The sequence below is a fragment of the Gorilla gorilla genome, chromosome 18 (genome assembly GCF_029281585.2).
Source record: "Gorilla gorilla gorilla isolate KB3781 chromosome 18, NHGRI_mGorGor1-v2.1_pri, whole genome shotgun sequence".
In the NCBI taxonomy this organism is placed as follows: domain Eukaryota; kingdom Metazoa; phylum Chordata; class Mammalia; order Primates; family Hominidae; genus Gorilla; species Gorilla gorilla.
This window is the reverse complement of record NC_073242.2, coordinates 21,985,376-22,008,812: the sequence shown is the minus strand read 5'-3', so window position 1 is coordinate 22,008,812 and position 23,437 is coordinate 21,985,376. Positions and strand designations below refer to the sequence as shown.

The 23,437-nt window shown below is 51.0% G+C and overlaps 1 protein-coding gene across 1 annotated transcript; it reads right to left on the bottom strand.

Moving 5' to 3' along the window:
- Positions 1–471: 471 nt before the first annotated feature.
- Positions 472–19,283, bottom strand: LOC115931101 (carbonic anhydrase 5A, mitochondrial-like). Its single transcript, XM_031003009.1, has 6 exons — positions 19,124–19,283; positions 17,810–17,928; positions 15,464–15,559; positions 14,941–15,003; positions 4,406–4,561; positions 472–612 (listed from the first exon to the last, which is right to left on the bottom strand). The coding sequence occupies exons 1-6, from the start codon at positions 19,281–19,283 to the stop codon at positions 472–474; spliced, it is 735 nt and encodes a 244-aa protein (XP_030858869.1).
- Positions 19,284–23,437: the final 4,154 nt, after the last annotated feature.

The window sequence follows — 23,437 nt, the reverse complement described above, 5'->3', positions numbered from 1 at the left end:
CCTCGGCCTCCCAAAGTGCTGGGATTAAAGGCATGAGGCAATGCGCCCGGCCAGGAGTTTTTACAAGGAGGAAGCTGAAGCTGGAAAGGCACAGAAAAGGATCCTCCCCTAGAGCCTCAGAAGGAAGCAGCCGTGCGGACACCTTGGTGTCAGGCTTCTGGCTCACTGAACCGTAAGAGAATCAATCTTCATTGTTTTAAGCCACCAAGTTTGTGATACTTTGTTACAGTGAAACTAAGCACCCTGCACTTGCATTGGGTGCCATGGCACACCCCTCCATCCCAGCGTTATGTTCCCCACAGTACTTACACATCTTTCTTTCACTTGCAGCTGAAAAGTACTTTGACTAAAACAATAACCTCATTCTCTCTTTTTAATTTCAGAAGTCACGTACAATCACATTGTGAAACTTGGGAAACAACGCTTCCTTCCTTCAAAGTCAGTTCTGCTATTCATGTGGACCTAATATCTCTAGGATCTTGTGCCCTGATTAGTGGCCTGGAAGGACCCCCAGACCTTCCAGTTCATCAGGGGTTGAAGTGGGCGATAGTTGTTCACCATCATCTTCTCCTCACCAAGTGCAGAAAACAGGAGAGTACGAAATGCAGAGAGCTGGAATAGAGGGCAGCCAGGGTGAGCTTGGTATGAGTGCAGGGTGAGCCAGCCCCCGGGTGTCCCTCAGACCTTGTGTGGTCTCCTCCCATGCTGAATCAGGATGGCCCGAAATGACCAGTAAAGATGGTGGAAGTGATGGTGTGTGCAGGGCCAGGTTATAAAAGGCATTGCCGCTTCCGCCTTGGTCTTTAGGATCACTTGCTCTGGGGGGGAAGCTGGTCACCATATTGGGAGGGTACTCAAGCAGCCCCGAGGAGAGGCCCACAGGGAGAGGAGCTGAGGCTCCCAGCCAACTGCCAGCGCCAACTTGCCATCCACTTGAGAGGGCCAACCTTGGAATGAATCCTGTAGCCCTAGTTGAGCTTTCAGATCGCTACAGTCCCAGCTGACACTGGGCTACAATTCATGAAAGATGGTAAGCCAGAGCCACCCAAATTCACAACCCAAGGAAACTATGGGAGATAATAAATGATTGGTTTTTGTTGTCATTGTTGTTGTTGTTTGAGACAGTGTTTCGCTCTTGTTTCCCAGGCTGGAGTGTCATTGGCAAGATCTCAGCTCGCTGCAACCTCCACCTCCCAGGTTCAAGCGATTCTCCTGCCTCGGCCTCCCGAGTAGTTGGGATCACAGGCGTGAGCCACCATGCCCGGCTAATTTTCTTTTTTTTTTTTTTTTTTTGAGATGGAATTTTGCTCCTGTTGCCCAGACTGGAGTGCAATGGTGTGATCTTTGCTCACCGCAACCTCCGCCTCCTGGGTTCAAGGGATTCTCCTGCCTCAGCCTCCTGAGTAGCTGGGCTTACAGGCATGCGCCACCACGCCCGGCTAATTTTGTATTTTTAGTAGAGATGGGTTTCTCCATGTTGGTCAGGCTGCTCTCAAACTCCTGACCTCAGGTTATCCACCTGCCTCGGCCTCCCAAAGTACTGGGATTATAGGCGTTAGCCACCGTGCTCAGCCTAATTTTGTATTTTTAGTAGAGACAGGGTTTCACCATGTTGGTCAGGCTGGTCTTGAACTCCTGACCTCAGGCGATCCACTCACCTCGGCCCCCAAAGTGCTGGGATTACAGGCATGAGCTACTGCACCCGGCCCAAATGATTGTTTTCTAAAGCCACTATGTTTTGGAGCTATTTGTTACACAGCAATAGATAACTAACACCTATAGTGTAAATGCTAAAGTAACATTTGAATTTACTTTTCACTCAAGGAACTAAAAGACTACTTTTTGTGGCTGGATGCGGTGCCTCATGCCTGTAATCCCAGCACTTTGGGAGGCCAAGGTGGGTGAATCACCTGAGGTCAGGAGTTTGAGACCAGCCTGGCCAACATGGAGAAACCCTGTCTCTACTAAAAATACAAAATTAGCCAGGTGTGGTGGCACATGCCTGTAATCCCAGCACTTTGGGAGGCCAGGTGTGGTGGCTCATGCCTGTAATCCCAGCACTTTGGGAGGCCGAGGTGGGTGAATCACCTGAAGTCAGGAGTTTGAGACCAGCCTGGCCAACATGGAGAAACCCCATCCCTACTAAAAATACAAAATTAGCCAGATGTGGTGGCTCATGCTTGTAATCCAGCTACTTGGGAGGGTGAGGCAGGAGAAGCGCTTTAACCTGGGAGGTGGAGCTTGTGGTGAGCAAGATTACGCCATTGCACTCCAGCCTGGGCAACAAGAGGGAAACTCTGTCTCAAAAAATAAAAATAAAAAATCAAAAAAGACTTTTTATGTATTATCTCACTTGTTCACAGAATATACTTATGAACTCTGTGAGGCAACTCACGCATTTAATTAAATTCAGAAGTGAGATTATGTCTACTTGCTGACAGCATACTGGGCCAGTTAGCCCTGCGTGATGATCCAGCGCCCCTTAGAATTGCGCACGCATGGTGCACGTGGCCTCCTGGGCCATGACCACAGTGTGCTCATCCACATTTGTGGTCTGCACATTTGTTGACTGTCTCAGTAAGGCAGCCTTTCTCCTCCCCTGGAAAACTGCCCGCCTTCCAGGACATGTGCCTCCCTGGCTCCCCTGCTCAGGATAAGGGGCTCCTGCCCTGCATTTTTATATGACACCGGCCACCCTGGCTTAATACTATTGGCTTCGTTTCTACTTTCCTGCCAGACAGCAGTGTTCTGAGACGAATGCCCTGTTCCTGTGCTGCCCCTCCACACCTGCCCCCCTCCCACCCTCTCTTGGTGGCACAGACCCAGAATGGGCACTTGTCACATATATGCTTGTTGAGTGGCATAAGGGCCTTGCTGACAAGGGGCCACCTTCAACAAAAGCCTTCCCCATGTCCAACAGCTCTGGTTTGGAGGTAGGCAGATATTCTGCATCCCACATCTCCACGTGCAAATGACATCATGCCATGGTTTGTATATAAGGGAATATTTTCACAGGCCCAGGAGACTGAAAGACCCTCTAAGAGCTCACCTGGAGCCCTCGGAAAGAGATGAGCCAGAGATGCTAAGTCCTGCTGCGACTGCTGAGAAACGTCTGCCGGGCGGGGGCGGGGCATAGGCAGCACGCCTGTGGCTCTGAACTGCCTTGGACAGACAGAATTGCTATAGATTCTTAAGATTTCCAGAAAAAAATGATAGTATAACTTTTATTTATTTTTTATTTTATTTTTTTGAGACAGTCTCACTCTGTCACCCAGGTTGGAGTGCGGTGGTGCCATCTCAGCTCACTGCAACCTCCGCCTTCCAGGTTCAAGTGATTCTCCTACCTCAGCCTCCCAAGTAGCTGGCACTACAGGCACACGCCACCATGCCCGGCTAATTTTTGTATTTTTATTTATTTATTTATTTGAGATGGAGTTTTGCTCTTGTTGTCCAGGCTGGAATGCAGTGGTGCGATCTTGGCTCACTGCAGCCTCCACCTCCCGGCTTCAAGTTATTCTCTTGCCCCAGCTTCCCAAGTAGCTGATATTACAGGCGTGCACCACCACGCCTGGCTAATTTTGTAGTTTTAGTAGAGACGGGGTTTCACCATGTTGGTCAGGCTGGTCTCGAACTCCTGGCCTCAAGTGATCTGCCTGTCTCAGACTTCTAAAGTGCTAAAATTATGGGCATGAGCCATGATGCCCAGCCCAATAGTATAACTTTTAAAAATGTATACAAGGATTATTAACTAATTTTTGAAAAAAAAAAAGCAATGAAACTATTTAGATAAGAAAAAGGAGGCCGGGCTCGGTGGCTCATGCCTGGAATCCCAGCACTTTGGGAGGCCAAGGTGGGCAGATCACCTGAGTTCAAGACCAGCTTGGCCAACACGGTGAAACCCCGTCTCTACTAAAAATACAAAAATTAGCCAGGCGTGGTGGTGGGTGCCTGTAATCCCAGCTACTCGAGAGGCTGAGGCAGGAGAATTGCTTGAACCCAGGAGGTGGAGGTAGTAGTGAGCTGAGATCGAGCCACTGCACTGCAGCCTGGGCGACAGAGCGAGACTCTGTCGCAAAAAAAACAAAAGGAAAGAAAAGAAAAAGGAAGAAAACAAAAACCATGCAGACACATGACCCTGGGACAACTCCCATGGATGCCTTGTGTGTCTGTATGTGATAGGTTAGGGCGTTGCTCAGAACATGCTCGCTGTGATCACTGGAACCGCTGTCCAATCTCAACAAGCTCCTACTTCAATTGGAACTTTCTTCTTGTGTAAGAACACCCCAAATGCACGAAAGAATATATATAACTCCTCAAGGCTCTTATGCAGCGTCTTAGTGACACTGCCAAGCAAGAGAGACGCCTTCCATGAAGCGCCATCATGCCAGTTACGGGCACGGCTCACTTGGCTTGGGGCCACTTCAACGGGCTCCTTCTGGATGATCCAGGTGACCGACTCGGTCAGCGGCGGGGTGGTGAGCGAGCCCACATAGGTCCAGTAATCCCAGCAGGTGGGCAGCAGAGTGGAGGGGTCGAAGGGGCGCATGGCCGCCCGCGCGTCCTGAGAGACCGAGAAGCACAGGCCGTGTCAGTCCTCAGGCGGGACTTCAGTCCTCAGGGAGCTTCCATCTTGTCTCAGCACGGGAGGCCTTCATGGTGCTTGGAAGGAAGTGCTTTCCCCGAGATAAGGCCATGAGGCCACTGCTGTCACACTTGGAAGCAGTGATAAGAAAATGTGACCCTTCTATACAGAGCAAGGATTCCTGCCAACTTACATTGGTGGGAATTACATTACATTACACCAGCTTATGTTGGTGCTTACATTTTTCCTTTTGAAGTCATTTCTTGGGGCGCAGTAGCTCACCCCTGTAATCTCAGCACTTTGGGAGGCCGAGGCGGGTGGATCACTTGAGGTCAGGAGTTCGAGACCAGCCTGGTCAACATGATGAAACCCTGTCTCTACTAAAAATACAAAAATTATCCAGATGTGGTGGTGGGCGCCTGTAGTCCCAGCTACTCAGGAAGCTGAGGCAAGAGAATTGCTTGAGCCCAGGAGGCAGAGGCTGCAGTGAGCTGAGATCACACCACTGCACTCCAGCCTGGGCAACAGAGTGAGACTCTGTCTCAAATAATAATAATAATAATAATAATTAATTAATTAATAATAAAAAATAAAAAAGCCATTTCTTTTAGCATACCTTGGCTGCAAAAAATATTACTTTTTATTGTGATAAAATATACATAACATAAAATTTACCATCTTAACCTTTTTTTTTTTTTTGAGATGCAGTTTTGCTCTTGTTGCCCAGGCTGGGGTGCAATGGTGCGATCTTGGCTCACTGCAACCCTTCGCCTCCCAGGCTCAAGTGATTCTCCTGCCTCAACCTCCTGAGTAGCTGGGATTACAGGCACCCGCCACCACACCTGCTAATTTTGTATTTTTAGTAGACACGGGGTTTCTTCATGTTGGTCAGGCTGGTTTTGAACTCCCAATCTCAGGCGATTCACCTGCCTCAGCCTCCCACAGCACTGGGATGAGAGGCATGAGCCACCATGCCCGGCCCATCTTAACCATTTTTAAGTGTAAAGTTTGATGGCGTTAAATGCAGTCACATTGTGGTGCAACCATCTCCACCATCCATCTCCAGAACTTTTCCATCATCCCAAACTCAAATTCTGTCCTGACCCCACTAAACACTATGTCCAGCTTCCTCCCCCAGGCCTGGCACCCATCATTCTGCTTCCATCTCTCTGAATCTGAGGACTCTGGGGACCTGATGTGGGTGGGATCCTGTGGTTTTTGTCTTTTGTGTCTGGCTTATTTCACTGGGCATAATGTCCTTCAGGTTTATCCACATTGCAGCATGTGTCAGGAGTCCCTGTATTGTTGCTTTTTTTTTTTTTTTTTTTTTTCTGGGACGGAGTCTCGCTGTGTCACCCAGGCTGGAGTGCAGTGGTGTGATCTTGGCACACTGCAAGCTCCGCCTCCTGGAGTTCAAGACCAACTTGAACTCCTGGGTTCATGCCATTCTCCTGCCTCAGCCTCCCCAGTAGCTGGGACTATAGGCACCCGCCACCACGCTCGGCAAATTTTTTGTATTTTTAGTAGAGACGGGGTTTCACCATGTTAGACAGGATGGTCTCGATCTCCTGACCTCGTGATCTGCCCACCTCGGCCTCCCAAAGTGTTGGGATTACAGGCGTGAGCCACCGTGCCTGGCTTGCCTGGAGACATTTCTACTGCTACCTTACCGATCAGGGTATCCAGTATCTCCGTGATTACCTTCATCTGTCCCTGGAAACTGTGCCTGCCACCCTACGCTGCAGCCATCCAGGGACTGGCAGGCCTCGGCCTAAAGGTCTGGAGGGTGGGCGACCTGCAAGACTCACAAGAGGGGAAGCCGACAGACATAACTACAGACGGAGTGCTGTGCCCCTGGTGCGACAAGAAAGCCGAGGCTCGGGCTGGGTCAGCAACCAAATTCCAGTTTAGAGGCAGATTTGGTCGTGGACATGGCCAGCCACCTCAGTAAAATTAGAGAGGATTATTTTGCATTGAATACACTCACAGCCAAAAAGCAAAAAAAAAGAGTCAGGGTCTTACTTTGTCAACTAGGCAGGAATGCAATGATGCCATCATAGCTCGCTGCAGTCTCTAATTCCTGGGCTCAAGCGATCCCCCCGCGTCAGTCTCCCAAGTAGCTAGGACACCATACCAGGGTTTAAAATTAATTGTTTGTAGCCAGGGGGTCTTGCCATCTTGCCCAAGCTGTTCAACTCCTGGGCTCCAGTGATCCTCCTGCCTTGGCCTCTCAAAATATTGGGATTACAGGCATAAGCCACTGTGCCCAGCCAGCTCTTTTGGATATATACCCAGAAGTGTGTGATTGCTGAATCATAGGGTAGTTCTATTTATAACTTTTTATTTTTTTTATTTTTTTGAGGCAGAGTCTCACTCTGTGTTCCAGGCTGGAGTGCCGTGGCATGATCTCAGCTCATGGTGGTTGGGCCTGGCCGCAACACAGCCCTCATCAGCGTCCCATGCCAACCAAGCACAACTCTGCACCTGTCCCTGGCCAGCACCGTGGGACAAGAGTCCAGTCCAAAGTGACAGAGTCCCTGTCTGCAAGGAAGATGGCCTCCCTGCTCAGCCACATCACATCACCTTGACTTTGCTGGGCCCTGGCCTTCCAAGGTGGAAGCCGGCAGCCTAGATGCCTTGGGCTTGTCTCCTAACATCAAGCAGTGAGGGTCAGGGTCAAGAGAGGTGGCTGAGCTACCAGAAGGAAGCCCAGGAGTGTCCACGCCTGCAGACACGTGCATCAGTTCTGTGCACACGTGTTCACGTTTATAATTATCCAGTTAATTAAAAAAAAAAACAGCATTATAGGCTGGGCACAGTGGCTCATGCCTGTAATCGCAGCACTTTGGGAGGCCAAGGCAGGCAGATCACCTGAAGTCAGGAGTTCAAGACCAGCCTGACCAACATGGCGAAACCCCGTCTCTACTAAAAATACAAAAATTAGCCAGGCATGGTGGCAGGTGCCTGTAATCCCAGCTACTCGGGAGACTGAGACACAAGAATTGCTTTAGCACAGGAGGCAGAGGTTGCAGTGAGCCAAGATTGCACCATTGCACTCCAGTCTGGGCAACGGAGAGAGACTCTGTCTCAAACAACAACAACAGCAACAAAACCCACAGCATTATTGTGATAGAATTCACATACCATGCAACTCTCCCATCTAAAGTGTACAACCTGGTTGGGCACGATGGATCATGCCTGTAATCCCAGCGCTTTGGGAGGCCGATGTGGGAGGACTGCTTGAGGCCAGGAGTTTGAGACCAGCCTAAGCAACATAACAAGACCCTGACTCCAAAAAATACAAAAACTAGCCAGGTGCAGTGGTACATGCCTGTGGTCCCAGGTAGTTGGGAGGCTGAGGTGGGAGGATGGCTTGAGCCCCGGAGGTTGAGGCTGCAGTGAGCTGTGATCATACCACTGCACTCTAGCCTGGGTGACAGAGTGAGATCCTTTCTTAAAATAAGTAAATAGGCCAGGCACGGTGGCTCATGCCTGTAATCCCAGCACTTTGGGAGGCCAAGGTGGGTGGATCACCTGAGGTCGGGAGTTCGAGACCAGCCTGACCAACATGGCGAAACCGCGTCTCTACTAAAAATACAAAATTAGCCAGGCGTGGTGGCGCATGCCTCTAATCCCAGCTACTCAGGAGGCTGAGGCAGGAGAATCGCTTGAACCCGGGAGGCAGAGGTTGCAGTGAGCTGAGATCATGCCATTGCACTCCAGCCTGGGCAACAAGAGTGAAACTCCATCTCAAAAAAAAAAAAAAAACCAGAAAAAGTAAATAAAAATTGAAGTGTACAATTCTATGGTTTTGGGTATATTCACAGTTGTGCAGCCATCCTGAGTCAACTTTAGAACATTTTCAGCACCTCAAGGAGGAAGCTTGGTACTTTTTAGCTCTTGTCCCCACCCTCGCCGTGCTGCTTCTGTCTCTGTGGGTTTCATAGGAACTGAGTCATGTAACATGTGGAACATTTGTGTCTTGCGTCTGTCACTTAGTACGGTGCTTTTGAGGCTCACCCACACCGCAGCGTGAGTTAGAGCTGTGTCCTTTCTGATTGCCAAGTAATATCTCATTGCGTGGTCTAGCTGGGTTGACATCCCATTGCACGCTCTAGCTGGGCTGTGAAGGAGCAGGCTGCTTGTGCACATGGGTAACGGATGTATAGTGAGACGTCAGTCTGTGCACATGGGTAACAGGTGGGTGCACCGTGAGGTGTTGGTCTATGCACATGGGTAACAGGCGGGTGTGCAGTGAGACGTCAGTCTGGTGCACGTGGGTAACAGGCGGGTGTGCAGTGAGACGTCGGTCTGTGCACATGGGTAACAGGCGGGTGTGCAGTGAGATGTCCTCTCCTCCTGCCTGCCACACGTCCCCGCTCCCAGGGCACAGATGTGCCAGTCACTTTCTGAGCAACTACTTCAAATCTTCAGAACAACCCTTCAAGAAGTATTTCTAGTTTACTGATGAAGACAGACAGACAGATATAAACAACTTGCCCAAAGCCACGTTGCCAGTCAGGGCCACTGAGGCCTGGCCTGTTCCAAGGTGCCGGCTCTTCCCTCCCTCCCCAGGGCTGCAGGAATCAGTCGGGGGAGGGGCAGGCCCCAGCCATTCCACTGCGTGCAGGTTTCTTGCCAATTAAGCTTTCTAGCCTTGGGCTGAGAAGAGGATGCCTGCGTGTTGCCTCATCCTCCCCAGGAGTTCCTCTCCTGTCTCTAAGATGCATGAGGGCTGGAGCAGCCATGTGGTTACAGAAAGCTGCTCCCCTCAGGGCCCCCAAAGCAAGTCAGGGCCCTTCATTTATGCGTGTGGTGAGACCCAGGCAGCTAGAATGGGACACCGGTGAGCACACCAATGAGGCTGAAGACCATCACATCCATTATCTGAGCACGGATGGCCTAGCTACCTGTGGAAAGCACCACAAGCCTTTGCTGGCGGAAGTGGGTTGGTGACTTGTTCCACTTTTCTTTTATTTATTTATATTTTTTGAGACGGAGTTTCGCTCTTGTTGCCCAGGCTGGAGTGCAATGGCACAATCTCGGCTCACCACAACCTCCACCTCCCGGGTTCAAGCGACTCTCGTGCTTAGCCTTCCTAGTAGCTGGGATTACACGCATGCGCCATCATGCCTGGCTAATTTTGTATTTTTAATAGAGATGGGGTTTCTGTATGTTGGTCAGGCTCGTCTCAAACTCCTGACCTCAGGTAATCCGCCCGCCTCAGCCTCCCAAAGTGCTGGGATTATAGGCGTGAGCCACCGTTCTATTCCTGGTTTTGTCTTCTTTCTCTTAAACAGGACCCCACATTTTATGAGCATCAAGCCCCACCCAGCCTAACTCCGCCCTTGCTTTGTCCTCTTAGACTCTCAGTTTCCCCAGGTATACGACAGGCAGTGTGGTGGCTGTAATGGGCTTCCATCAGTGCCTGCCACATGGGCATGGGGCTCAGTAGGTGCTGCCGCTGCTGCTGCCAAAGCTAGAAGAGCCCCCACAGGGCATAGAGCTGTTCCCTCGATCCCCTGGACCTGGTGGGCTGTTTTCAACTCCACAAGGCAGCCAATTCCCCTGTAGCCCTGACTCTTGCTAAGGCAGGGATGAGGGGGGGCCCCAGCAGCCTGAGGAGCTTGCAGCTTGTCCAGGCATGGAGGGTAGGGACCCTCTGTGGGCAGTTTTTGCCAAAACTTCTGGCAATGATGAGAGGGTCAAAGGCAAAGCCTCGAGGTCTCCATTCTGGGATTGTCTGCCCAGGGTCACTGGGGCCACACTGGGGCTGTGCCTGCATGCTGGGAGCTGAGTGCATAGTGACAGGTCAGCACTGGTAGGGGCCTGTGCAGATGGGACGGCGCTGGGGGTGGGGGTGGGGGTCCGGGCTTCCAGGCAGCGCCTAATGTGGTTTTGGTTACAGACACTGCCTGTGTTTCCCTCTAAGCTGCTGAAAAGCTCAGAAATGTGCAGCAGGGGCTGGAGCTCAGCCTGGGTTCTGACTGCATGTGGGAGGTGGGCGCTGGGATGACTGGGAGTTCAGGCTGCATGGACCCACTTCCTGGGTTTAAAAATGGGCTCTTCACCTGCCACCTGTGTGCCCGGGCAAGGCCTTCTCTGCCTCTGTGAGCTTTGGTTTCCCTGTGTGTGCAAGACAGATGAATCACAGGCTGTGCCCTGTGGAGTGATTGGAAGATTCAGTGTGATAATTTCTGTGGAGGACTGTCGCTTCTTTGAACCCTTCCCACCGAGGTGTGGGGTGATGTCCCCTTGCCCTGAGCCTGGGCAGGTGCTCCTGGCGGGAGTGGTGAACAGGATGCCGCAGGAGCAGTGCTTTGTGACTCTGGAAGCCAGGGCAGAAAAGGACATCTTGTCCATCTGGCTCTTTCTGGAAATGCACCCTTGGAGCCCTGAGCACTGCATAGAAGCCAGCTGGATCCCCAGGGAACAACCGTGGCAGGCATTCCTGGAGGGTCTCTGCCAAGTCAGTCCCACAGCAGGGCCCGGACCAGCCTGGAACCAGGAGAGATGATGGGGACTACGTGACTCTGGTCTTTCCTGCCCTAGTTCAGGACAGCTTGTTCCTTAACTGGAGGAAAACAGGAAAGCAGCCCAGAAGCTGCAGCTGAGCCCGTCCCTGGGTGAGGACTGCTGAGTCCGTGGGGGTGAGTGGCAGAGCTGGGATTTGAAGCCAAGGCCATCTGCCCTTGAGCCTGAGGCCACCACGGCCCGTCCTGCGCTGCACTGCCCACCAATCAGGAGTTAGATTCAACCACACTTCTAGCATTTTCCATCACAAGGCCATCATTCTAAAGTTTCATGGACTCCCAAAAGGTAATAGCTCTCTCTGGGAATCAGCTGACTGAAAGCACCCACAGCAACAAAAAGTGATTTTAACCTTAGTGATTGGGCTGGTGGATTTTTGTTTCGTGACAGGCAGCAGCAGCCTGTGCATTCCACAGCAGACGTGTGTGTGTGAGTGTTGGCCACAGCTGGGCCTTAAACTCAACTGCACATTTCACCAAGAACCAGACATGCTTCTTATTCCATTACATGGTGAGAATGCTGCTCTAGTGTGGATTTTTTTTTTTTTTTTGGAGATGGATTCTCGAGCTGTCACCCAGACTGGAGTGCAGTGGCATGATCTCGGCTCACTGCAACCTCCGTCTCCTGGGTTCAAGAGATTCTCCTGCCTCAGCCTCCTGAGTAGCTGGGATTACAGGAGTGTGCCACCACACCCAGCTAATTTTTGTATTTTTAGTAGAGATGGGGTTTTGCCTTGTTGGCCAGGCTGGTCTTGAACTCCTGACCTCAGGTGATCTACCCACCTCGGCCTCCCTAAGTGCTGGGATTACAGGTGTGAGCCACCGCACCCAGGCTACTATGGATGTTTAACATCTCCATTTCACAGGTGAGGAAGCTGAGGCTCAGAGGTGCGCAGCTCAGGAGTGGTGGACCAGGGCTCTGGACCCAGGAGTCCAACTGTGGGGCTCTCTGATACACTGTGCTATGGGAGAAGCTCACAGAAGTCCTAGGCTAGGAGCCTCTAGGTGAGAGGGTTGTTCAAGTCTCTTCCCATTCCCTGACCCATGAAGCACAGACTCTTGCCCCCAAGGCTGGGCCTTTTACCTCCTAAGGTCTTTTTTTTTTTTTTTTTTGAGACGAGTCTCGCTGTGTCACTCAGCCTGGAGTGTAGTGGCACAATCTCAGCTCACTGCAACCTCCACCTCTCAGATTCAAGCAATTCTCCTGCCTCAACCTCCCGAGTAGCTGGGATTACAGGCACCTGCCACCATGCCTGGCTAATTTTTGTAGTTTTAGTAGAGATGGGCTTTCACCATGTTGGCCAGGCTGGTCTTGAACTCCTGACCTAAGGTGGTCTGCCTGCTTTGGCCTCCCAAAGTGTTAGGATTACAGGCTTGAGCCACCGCACCCAGCCTCTTAAGGTCTTTTAATTTCTCAAAGGTCTAACTCGGCCAGGCGCGGTGGTTCACGCCTGTAATCCCAGCAATGTGGGAGGCCAAGGTGGGCGGATCACTTGAGGTCAGGAGTTTGAGACCAGCCTGGCCAACATGGTGAAACTCCGTCTCTACTAAAAATACAAAAATTAGCCAGGCATGGTGGTGGGCGCCTGTACTTCCAGCTACTCAGTAGGTTGATCAGGAAAATCACTTGAACCTGGAAGGCGGAGGTTGCAGTGAGCCGAGGTCGCACCATTGCGCTCCAGCCTGGGCGTCAGAGCGAGATTCTATCTCAAAAAAAAAAAAAAAGAGTCTAACTCTTTATTTTCAGCTGAGGGGATGAGCCCAGAGATCAGCATCAGGACCAGAGCTCAGTCCGCGGTGGCACTTCCTCCCCTGTCCCGGGCATCATTCCTCCCCTGTGGTTTGCCTAGAAAATTCTGACTTACCCCATGGGGAAGAAATGCTCCAGAACCTTCCCCGGGAGGAAAACAGCCCTTGGGCAAAGGGTCCTTCACAGCCAGCTCTTTTCTTTCCCACCAAGAGGTGGGACCACCTAGTGTGGGAGGTGGAGGCTGGCTGGGAAAACAACCCCTCCCCAGGCTTCCTCTGGCTATGGAGCCGCGCGGAGGAAGAGGATGGGGCGTCAGAGCTCTCAGAACCGTGGCCTTGTGAAGTTCCTGAGCAGGCAGATGGGGCAGCGGGGGGTGATCTGGTCCCATCAAGGCGAAGGCCACGTGCAGATCATACGGCTCCTTGAACCGCGAGGAAGGGCTGGCCCCAGTTCCATCTGGACCAGCCCGCACCATTGTTAACACAGGTTGAAGCCTCATCCGTCCGCACATCTGAGGCTTGCGTTGACTCCTTCTGCCGTGGAATTCTTTTGTTTGCTGCTGAATAAATGAACTACATTTCTTTGGAATTTCTCCTTCTCCCTCAAAGCCTTTTCTCAGCTGATCTTGGAGAAAGGCGACACTCTTGTCCCCGCCATCTTTTCGAGCTGTGCTGGATGCAGGGAAGCGTATGGAGAGCTGGGCGCTGGATGCAGGGAAGCGTGTGGAGAGCTGGGCGCTGGATGCAGGGAAGCGTGTGGAGAGCTAGGCGCTGGATGCAGGGAAGCGTGTGGAGAGCTGGGCGCTGGATGCAGGGAAGCGTGTGGAGAGCTGGGCGCTGGATGCAGGGAAGCGTGTGGAGAGCTGGGCGCTGGATGCAGGGAAGCGTGTGGAGAGCTGGGCGGAGAGCCGCGGTTTGGGCAGGTTTCACTCTGCCCTTGGGCTTGGGGTTGGACAGGGACTGTTCAAGGATGTGCTGGGTGGTAACATGAGTCAACATTCTTAAATGTTATTAGTTAGGGATTTGAGGTTTTTGTTTCAATCTGTTTTAAAACAAACTTTATCATTAGTGAATATCATCACCCAGGACAAGGCTAAAAATTTTTCGAGCTAATCAATTTAAAGAAAAATATTAAGTAGGCTGGGCGCGGTGATTCACGCCTGTAATCCCAGCACCTTGGGAAGCCAAGGCGGGCGGATCACCTAAAGTCAGCAGTTTGAGACCAGCCTGGCCAACATGGTGAAACCCCGTCTCTACTAATTAGCTGGGTGTGGTGGCGCACACCTATTATCCCAACTGCATGGGAGGCTGAGGCAAGAGAATTGCTTGAACCCGGGAGGCGGAGGTTGCGGTGAGCTGAGATCGCGCCACTGCATTCCAGCCTGAGTGACAGAGGGAGACTCCTCGAAAAAATAAAAAAGAAAAGAAAAATATTCAGTAGAAAGTTGTCCCATTGGCAGGCAGATATGTCAAAGTCTTCAGGATCTTGCCTGCATGGCTGAATTTTGGGAACTTCCATTGAGCCCAACACCCTTATTTTGTGGAGGAGGAAACAGGGTCCCAGAGCAGTGGTGACGCATTCGAAGTCAGAGAGAGCTAGCTGTGGACACACGAGCATCAACCCTGCGGAATCCTGTTTCCAGAACTGGAATCACAGCGCCTCGGCGGGGCTCTTTCCACTATGAGGTTTCTTTTTCCTTGCAAATGAATCGCTGCACTAAACAATTTTGCTTGTCAAATTATGCTGACTTCTTTCTTTTCTTTTCTTTTTTTGAGATAGGATTTCACTCTTGTCACCCAGGCTGGAGTGCAACAGCGCGATCTCAGCTCACTGCAACCTCCATCTCTGGGTTCAAACGATTCTCCTGCCTCAGCCTCCGGAGTAGCTGGGATTGCAGGCATGTGCCACCACACCCGGCTAATTTTGTATTTTTAGTGGAGGCGGGATTTCTCCATGTTGGTCAGGCTGGTCTCGAACTCCCGACCTCAGGTGATCCACCTGCCTCAGCCTCCCAAAGTGCTGGGATTACAGGCGTGAGCCTCCGCGCCCGGCCTGCTGATTTCAAATATGCAGCTTACCTTATGTTTTATTTCCGGCAAGATGTCCACCAGCCTCTGCAGCATCTGATGATGGGCCCCGAGCTGCGTGGCAGACACACAAGGGGTTAGCTGAAAAGGCAGTGGGTGTGGGGGGCGGGGGAAGCTCACTCCACTGTAAATACACCACGTTTTAAAAGCAATCCTAGGCCAGGCACAGTGGCTCACGCCTGTGATCCCAGCACTTTGGGAGGCCGAGGTGGGCGGATCATCTAAGGTCAGGAGTTCGAAACCAGCCTGGCCAATATGGTGAAACCCTGTCTCTACTAAAAATACAAAAATTAGCTGGGTGTGGTGGCACACTCCTATAGTCCCAGCTACTGGGGAGGCTGAGGCAGGAGAATCACTTGAACCCAGGAGGTGGAGGTTGCAATGAGCCGAGACTGCGCCACTGCACTCCAGCCTGTGTGACACAGCGAGTCCTGTCTCAAATAAAAAAAAAAAAGCAATCCTAGTGATGGATCACCACTTTCTTCATTAGATCTACACCCCAGCGAGCGATTACCTTTAAAAACACGCCTATCACAGCCAAACCATTCTCTCCCACGACAGCTTCCTTGTAATTTTGGTATTTCACAGAATTCCAGTGAACTAAATGCAGCTGAAACACAATGGAAAGAGAACTTAAACTGATCAGCAAGAAATAAGACAGTCACTTCCCCTTCTGAACGGCTGACCTATGTGTCCACTTAATCATAATGAAATGGCCAGGCGCGGTGGCTCACACCTGTAATCCCAGCACCTTGGGAGGCCGACGCGGGTGGATCACGAGGTCAGGAGATCGAGACCATCCTGGCTAACATGGTGAAACCCCGTGTCTACTAAAAATACAAAAATAAATAAATAAATAAATAATTAGCCGGGCGTGGTGGCGGGCGCCTGTAGTCCCAGCTACTCAGGAGGCTGAGGCAGGAGAATGGCGTGAACCCAGGAGGTAGAGCTTGCAGTGAGCTGAGATTGTGCCTCTGCACTCCAGCCTGGGTGACAGAGCGAGACTCCATCTCAAAAAAAAAAAAAAGAACTAAGTTGTTGCAGCCAGATGTGTAAGATCCCAGCACCAGCAGCACCTCTGAGCTCCCAGGCACTTGACGAAGCCACGGGAAGGAAGAGCCTCAGTCTTCCCGGTGGGAGGAAAAAGGAGAGGATCATGTTAACCTCATCCAATAGAAATGGGTGGTTTCATTATTTTCTACTTCCTAGTTATCCTTGGACAAGAATTACCAGAAAAAAACTCAGGCCTCGGCTGGGCGTGGTGGCTCACGCCTGTAATCCCAGCACTCTGGGAGGCCGAGGCAGGTGGATCACGAGGTCAGGAGTTCAAGACCAGCCTGGCCAAGACGGTGAAACCCCGTCTCTACTAAAACTACAAAAATTACCTGGGCGCGGTGGCAGGTGCCTGTAATCCCAGCTACTCAGGAGACTGAGGCAGGAGAATCACTTGAACCTGGGCAGCAGAGGTTGCGAGATCGCGAGATAGTGCGATCGCGCCACTGCACTCCAGCCTGGGCAACAAAGTGATACTGTCTCAAAAATAAATAAATAAATAAATAAAATATCTGTTCATCAAAAACAAAGTTGCAGATAGAGATACTAAAATAAAAGGCATGTTGTTAAATGAAAGGAAGCACACAGAAGCCATTGTTGCGCTCATTCTTGGAACTATTTATAAATATGTGTATGATGATGACAATAGATATCACTCCCTACTTATAAAATGTCCGGAGGTCACCTCTGGGTGTGCGATTACAAGCAATTTTCATTTTTTGGTTTGGGTGGACTCTAGTTCCACATTAACTGCAGCATTACTTTCATAACAACAACAAGTTCAAAAAACAGAAAGAGTCCTCAGCTTGAAAAAGCATCAAAAGGTCAGGTGAGTGGGTGAGCAGAGGTGTGATAAAGTGAATATGGCAAAAATGATCATCACAGGACTGAGACGTCAAACTCGTAGATTCTTCTCGTTCATTTCTTTTCATTTTTTCATATGTTGCAAAAATTTCATAATAAAATATTTGGGGAAATCTATAAGGCATCACTTATCACCCAAAAAAACTACAAAAACCAATTCCCAGCATTGATCTGCACTCATTTTCTCTACTGACTCCCACTTTGGAATGTTGAAAATAAGACTGCTTTAAGAAGATGATCTTGGCTGGGTGCAGTGGCTCACGCCTGTTATCCTAGCATTTTGGGAGGCTGAGGTGGGTGGATCACTTGAGGTCAGGAGTTCAAGACCAGCCTGGCCAACATGGCGAAACCCCATCTCTACTAAAAATACAAAAATTAGCAGGGCCTGGTGGCACGCACCTGTAATCCCAGCTACTCGGGAGGCTGAGGCAGGAGAATCGCTTGAGCCTGGGAGACGGAGGTTGTGGTGAGCCAAGATTGCACCAATGCACTCCAGTCTGGGTGACAGAGTGAACCCTGTTTCAAAAAACAAACAAACAAACAAAAGAAGATGATCTCTATTGCAAAGATGTTCAGCTTCTCAGCAGAGGGCCTTGTGGATTTGCTAGTCCCTATAGCTGCAAGCACACAGCCGAGTGAAGCGCGGCAAAGAGCTCAAGCTCTGACTTTGAATTCCAGCTGTCTGGCTTTGGCAAGTTCCGTAACCATTCAGAACCTCAGTCTCTTCTTCCGTTAAATGAAAGAACTTACAGTGCCTTCTTCGTAGGAGAGGGGTGTGGCTAAACGGGTGGGGCGGCCGACTGTTCTGGTTTGAGCACTGACAGTCCCAGGCCCCAGGAAATCCTTCACATCTGAGCAGCGGGCATGGCTTGTTCACCCCCGACCATAGAGCCGGAGACACAGAAAGCATCCAGATATGTGCTGTTAGGCCACGTCTACAAACCTCTGCGGGGTACACGTGGCCGTCCACTGTGTGCTCTGAGCCCCCCTCGTTCACTGCTCCCCAGTGGAAGTGAAATTGCCTCAGTCTGTAGTGGTTTTCCAAGGGCCCACCACTAATTCCTGGAAATAAAGGCAGTGAGACGTGTGTGTCATTTTGTCTGTTTGTTGAGTTGTGGTGTTACCTGAGGCATTGTCTACATTAGGGTTATATGAGTTCACTCGCAAGGGGTTGCTGTATGGTTGAAGTGACAAGACAAAGGTGGGCTCCGTGAAGGGTGGGCTCTGTCCCGTTCACTCTGCCCCCCGCCAGCCCAGCACCTGCCCAGAGGTTCACAGTAAATGTGGAATGAAGGCAGGGTCCCAGTGCTGCCACTGGGTGGTGGTGAGGGCCTCAACTCCCTGCAGGCAGAAATCGGTAAAGAAAGTTTCTGAGATGCCTGCCTGTCCTATAAGATTTCCAGACTTTAATTTAAAAAAAAAAAAGATGTCTTCCAAATATTTTTTAAAAGCAGCTTAAATCCTATCACCAAATAACATTATAAAATAACACACAATGAGCAAAGTTTTTGTTTTGTTTTGTTTTGTTTTATTTTATTTTAAGACAGAATCTTACTCTATTGCCCAGGCTGGAGTACAATGCCATGATCTCAGCTCACTGCAACCTCCACCTCTGGGTTCTAGTGATTCTCCTGCCCCAGCCTCCTGAGTAGCTGGGATTATAGGCATGTGCCACCAGGCCAAGCCAATTTTTGTATTTTAAGTAGAGACGGGGTTTCACCATGTTGGCCAGGCTGGTCTCAAACTCCTGATCTCAGGTGATCCACTCGCCTCTGCCTCCCAAAGTGCTGGGATGACAGGTGTGAGCCACCACTCCTGGGTGAGCAAGGTTTTTAAATAAGCAGACCCTGAGCTATAGCATCAGTCCTGATCTCTGGCAGTCCCTGCTTAATCTAGGCCCACCACAGGGCCAGCTTTTATTGGAACACTCCTTCCTTCCTAAGTCACCCTAAACACCCACCTTGGAGTCAGCGCTCTCCACCTGCAGGCCTTGGGGTGCCCCTGTCCATGGCACAGTGCCAGGTGCAGCCTCCCAGGAGCTTCCTTCTCCTGACACGTGGGGCTCAGCCATAAGCATCGCTCACTGAGGCCTCTGGCTCTGCCTCGCAGAGTCATGGCTGCCATCCCCAGGTCCAGGTAGTACTGGGAGTCTGCCTTTTAACGAGCTCCCCAGGGGTTCTGATGTGAGTGGCTTCTCCTGTGTCTAAGCACTTTGTCACTAACAGATTTCCATCAACAGCTGCTACAAATGTGGTACCTGTTCCACACGTTTTCATTGAAAGGAACACAGTGTGCTCCTGGGATGGCTGGGCAAGGCTGGAAGGCGCCAGCAGAACTGGAGCACTGATCACGAATTCGCGGTGGCCCGAGTGCCTCCTGTAGCTGTGGAGGAGCCTCGTGTCACCCGCCTTGCTCATGTCACCTCCCGCTGTGGCAAAAGCCAGGAAAGCACTGAGCGCATGACGAATGCCTTGGGGAGCTTGACACTGCTGACTCCTGGTGGTTTCCCGACACCAAAAGTACTTGGGCTGGGCGTGGTGGCTCACACCTGTAATCCAGCACTTTGGGAGGCCGAGACGGGCGGATCACTTGAGGTCAGGAGTTAGAGACCAGCCTGGCCAACATGGTGAAACCCATCTCTACTAAAAATACAAAAATTAGCTGGGTGTGGTGGCGGGCGCCTGTAATCCCAGCTACTCAGGAGGCTGAGGCAGGAGAATTGCTTGAACCTGGGAGGTGGAGGTTGCAGTGAGCTGAGAACGTGCCACTGCACTCCAGCCTGAGCGACAGAGTGAGACTCAGTCTCAAAAAAAAAAAAAAGTACTCATAGTTGGAGACACCAAGGTGTAAACTGGAAAATGGAAAATGGATTTGGCTTTGGTCCAGTCAGGGGCTAGGCAAGTGCTGGACCAAGCCACAGAGCTGCTCACTGCCCCTCTTCACTCAAAATCTCAGTGTTGGTCTGGAGCAACCTCGGAGTCATATCTAGTTTTAAAATTCTACCATTATGAGCAAGTCTTCTATTCTCCTTAAATATACACAGATGAATTACATCTCAATTTTTAAAAATACACAGAAAGAGTGCTTCACACAATAAGCACATAAAATCACTTTATTAGGCCAGGCACAGTGGCTCATGCCTGTAATCCTAGCACTTTGGGAGGCCAAGGCAGTTGTATCACTTGAGATCAGGTGTTCAAAACCAGCCTGGCCAACATGCTAAAACCTTGTCTTTACTAAAAATACAAAAAATTAGCCAGGTGTGTTGGTGGGTGCCTGTAATGCCAGCTACTTGGGAGGCTGAGGCAGGAGAATCGCTTGAACCTGGGAGGTGGAGGTTGCAGTGAGCCGAGATCGTGCCAATGCACTCCAGCCTGGGCGATAGAGCGAGACTCTGTCTCAAAAACAAAACACAGGCGTGAGCCACTGTGCCTGTCCTCCAAAACACAATGTAAGGAACTTACAGAACCACAAAATGCAAGCATGGTGAGCTCTGTGCTCGCTTCTGCCTTGGCCTGTGTCTGTGGTAGAAAGGGGGTTTGCAGCCGACCAGCCCCAGCGGCATCAAAGTGCATTGATGGGTGGCTGAGGGTGGAGCCTGCCAGGGGGTCTGCCTCTGGCTCTTGGGATGGGCTCACTCATGATAAGTTTACTGTGTGGAAATTCATGCATGTCTGTATCATCTCTTCTAGAATAGAAATGCCTAGAAGGCAGGGATGATGGATGCTTCATGGACAAGTTAGACTGGCCCCAGCCTGGTAGATGTCATTTGTAAGACTGAGTTAAGTCCCATCCAGTTGCACTCTTAGGACAGAGGCTGTTTCTAGGCTGGGCGTGGTGGCTCACGCCTGTAATCCCAGCACTTTGGGAGGCCAAGGTGGGCGGATCACCCAAGGTCAGGAATTCAAGACCAGCCTGACCAACATGGTCTAACCCCACCTCTACTAAAAATACAAAAAATTAGCCACGTGTGGTGGCAGATGCCTGTAATCCCAGCTACTTGGGAGGCTGAGGCAGGAGAATTGCTTGAACCTGGTAGGCGGAGGTTAAAGTGAGCCAAGATCGCGCCACTGCGCTCCAGCCTGGGCAACAAGAGTGAAACTCCGTCTCAAAAAAAAACCAAAACCAAACAAACAAAAATGGCTGTTTCCATCTGGACCATCACTGTATCAACACGACTTAGTGCAGGAAGGGGTCATTGAAGGCACACAACGAACACTCATGGGATGAATGAATACAGGAATGAATGGGATTAGTCAGCTCATTGATTTATTCATCGAATCACTCGGTTGGTAAGCAGCTCTGTGTGTTACACTGGAATCGAGCCTTTCCCACGGCAGTTTGGGAACTGCCTGGGATTTCTAGGAAAGTCCACAGAACATAGAAATAGTTAAAGACCTGGATTTGCAACTCAGCTCTGCTTCTAACTTGCTGTGTGACCCTGGGCAAGTAGCTTAGCCTCTCTGAGCCTAAGCCTCTCTACCTGTTAAACGAGAAGAGCGGGAAGGATAAATGGAGACAAGGCAGGAAGCATTTTGTAAAGTGTTGTCTGATGATGGCAGTGGTGGTGATTGTGCATCGCACACCATTCAGGGGCTCCGCAGCTTCATCTGTGTAAAGAGAGTTACTACACGTTTCTCCTGGTCCCAGCTCAAGCACTCTAGGGTTCTACGTAGGCACATAAATAGGGTTCCAAAGAGCGACGCCAACTGCATAAGGCATAAGTCCACTGACAGCCGATGCCCGCCAGACCCCCACCCACAAAACCTAGTAGAAAAGTCACCCTCCAGAATGTGGCCAACCAACAAGGGCCAGGAACAGGAGCTGCTGGGACCAGAAGGGACTTGTGAGCCCTGAGCCTCTGCAGGGTAAGGTGCTGTGCTAACTCTGGGGCTAGAAGACTTTCCCAAGGGTTTCCAGCAGGGCTGGAGCCCACAGGCATCTCTTCACCTTTCCCGACCCCGAGCTGTCCCAGAATTCTTCTTCTTTTTTTTTTTTTTTTTTGAGACGGAGTTTCACTCTGTTGCCCAGGCTGGAATGCAGTGGCGTGATCTCAGCTCACTGCAACCTCCGCCTCCCGGGTTCAAGAGATTCTCCTGCCTCAGCCTCCCAAGTAGCTGGTACTACAGGTGGGCACCACCACACCCGGCTATTTTTTTTTTTTTTTTTTTTGGTATTTTTAGTAAAGACGGGGTTTCACCATGTTGGCCAGGATGATCTCGATCTCCTGACCTCATGATCCGCCCGCCTTGGCTTCCCAAAGTGCTGGGATTACAGGCGTGAGCCACCGTACCCAGCCTGTCACAGAATTCTTTACTGCGGCAGCCTCTGATGGGCTGGATCCTCCGCCTCTCTACTCATTGGAGTAAGAGACAAGTCAGCCCTTTCCAATCTGCCTCCTGAGGGGAACCATGGGGCCCTCGGGACATGCGGCCCCTCCTCAGGCTGGCTCGGGGCATCTGCACGCCTGTACCTGAACAAGGGACTTGCTTGAAACGGCGGCCACCCTGGGCTGGGGACAAAGCACGCTCGGGGGAAAACCCAAAAAGGCTACTGTGTCTCACTGGCTCTATGATACGCAAATGAGGAGGGAAGCGAAACGTTCGTTCTTCTAAGAGGGTAACTGCAAAGGAAGTCTGGGCCGCTGCGTTTTCGGTAACAGCAGGTGCGGTGGCCGATGGATAACTCGGGCTGGGCTGGAGCGGCCCCTGGTGGCAGTTCGGTGAAGAGGCACCCGGAACCTGGCAACGTGGCCCGCGCGGGGCGCACGCATGTCAGGAAGACACAGAGGCCTTTTTACTGAAAATGCCAGCGGCTGTGGATTCCACAGGCTCCTCTTCAGCATCAGTCTAGTGTGGGATTCATACACCTTGAGCCTCTTTCAAGGTGAAACAGAGAATCTCACTGAAAATTTTAAATCCCACTGTAAATTCCAAAATTAGACCTGCGCCGCAAAGACCGCCCACCAGCAAAATGCCAAGCGTATTTCTTTAAAAACTGGAAAGCCGTGTTTCATTGCTCTTCCTGTAGACAATACAGCATGGGGGCAGGAGTGGGGTCTGGAGTCGGACGCACGTTCAGAGGCTGGGGTCACTTCTCCCAAACCGTGTGCAGTCGAACGCACGTTCAGAAGCTGGGGCCACCACTCCCAAACTGTGTGCTCTAGGTCCAGCTTTTGCACCCCTCCTAGCCTCAGTTTCCCCATCTGTAAAGTGGGGATGATCCTTGAACCCCCACCATAGGACTGCTGTTACGATTAAGTCACATGGGAAATACGAAGTCCTTAGCACAACGCTTGACATAAAGGAAGCACTCTAAAACAAACAAACAAAAAACAACGAACTGGAAGCCACTGAAGCCTTCATGGGGTGAAACAGCTGATTAAGGGGCAAAGGCTCTCGCTGGCCAGGTTCTGGCATGTCCCGGGCACCACGCATCCTGTGCATGAGCTCACGTCGTTGTCGTGATGGAGAAGGCTTGGTGCATACCAGAGTGCGGCGGAGGAGCTGGCGTTCACTGGGCACCTGCTACCTGCTGGGCATTGCGAGGTAACTTTATGTTCCTCCCAGGA

Coding starts and splice junctions, on each gene's coding strand:
- LOC115931101 (XM_031003009.1), bottom strand. CDS start 19,283: ATGAGCAAGGCGGGTGACACGAGGCTCCTCCACAGCTACAGGAGGCAC. Junction 4,562..14,940: donor TGCCGGAAATAAAACATAAG/GTAAGCTGCATA, acceptor TCGGTCTCTCAG/GACGCGCGGGCGGCCATGCG. Junction 613..4,405: donor TTGAAGTGGCCCCAAGCCAA/GTGAGCCGTGCC, acceptor CCTCTATTCCAG/CTCTCTGCATTTCGTACTCT.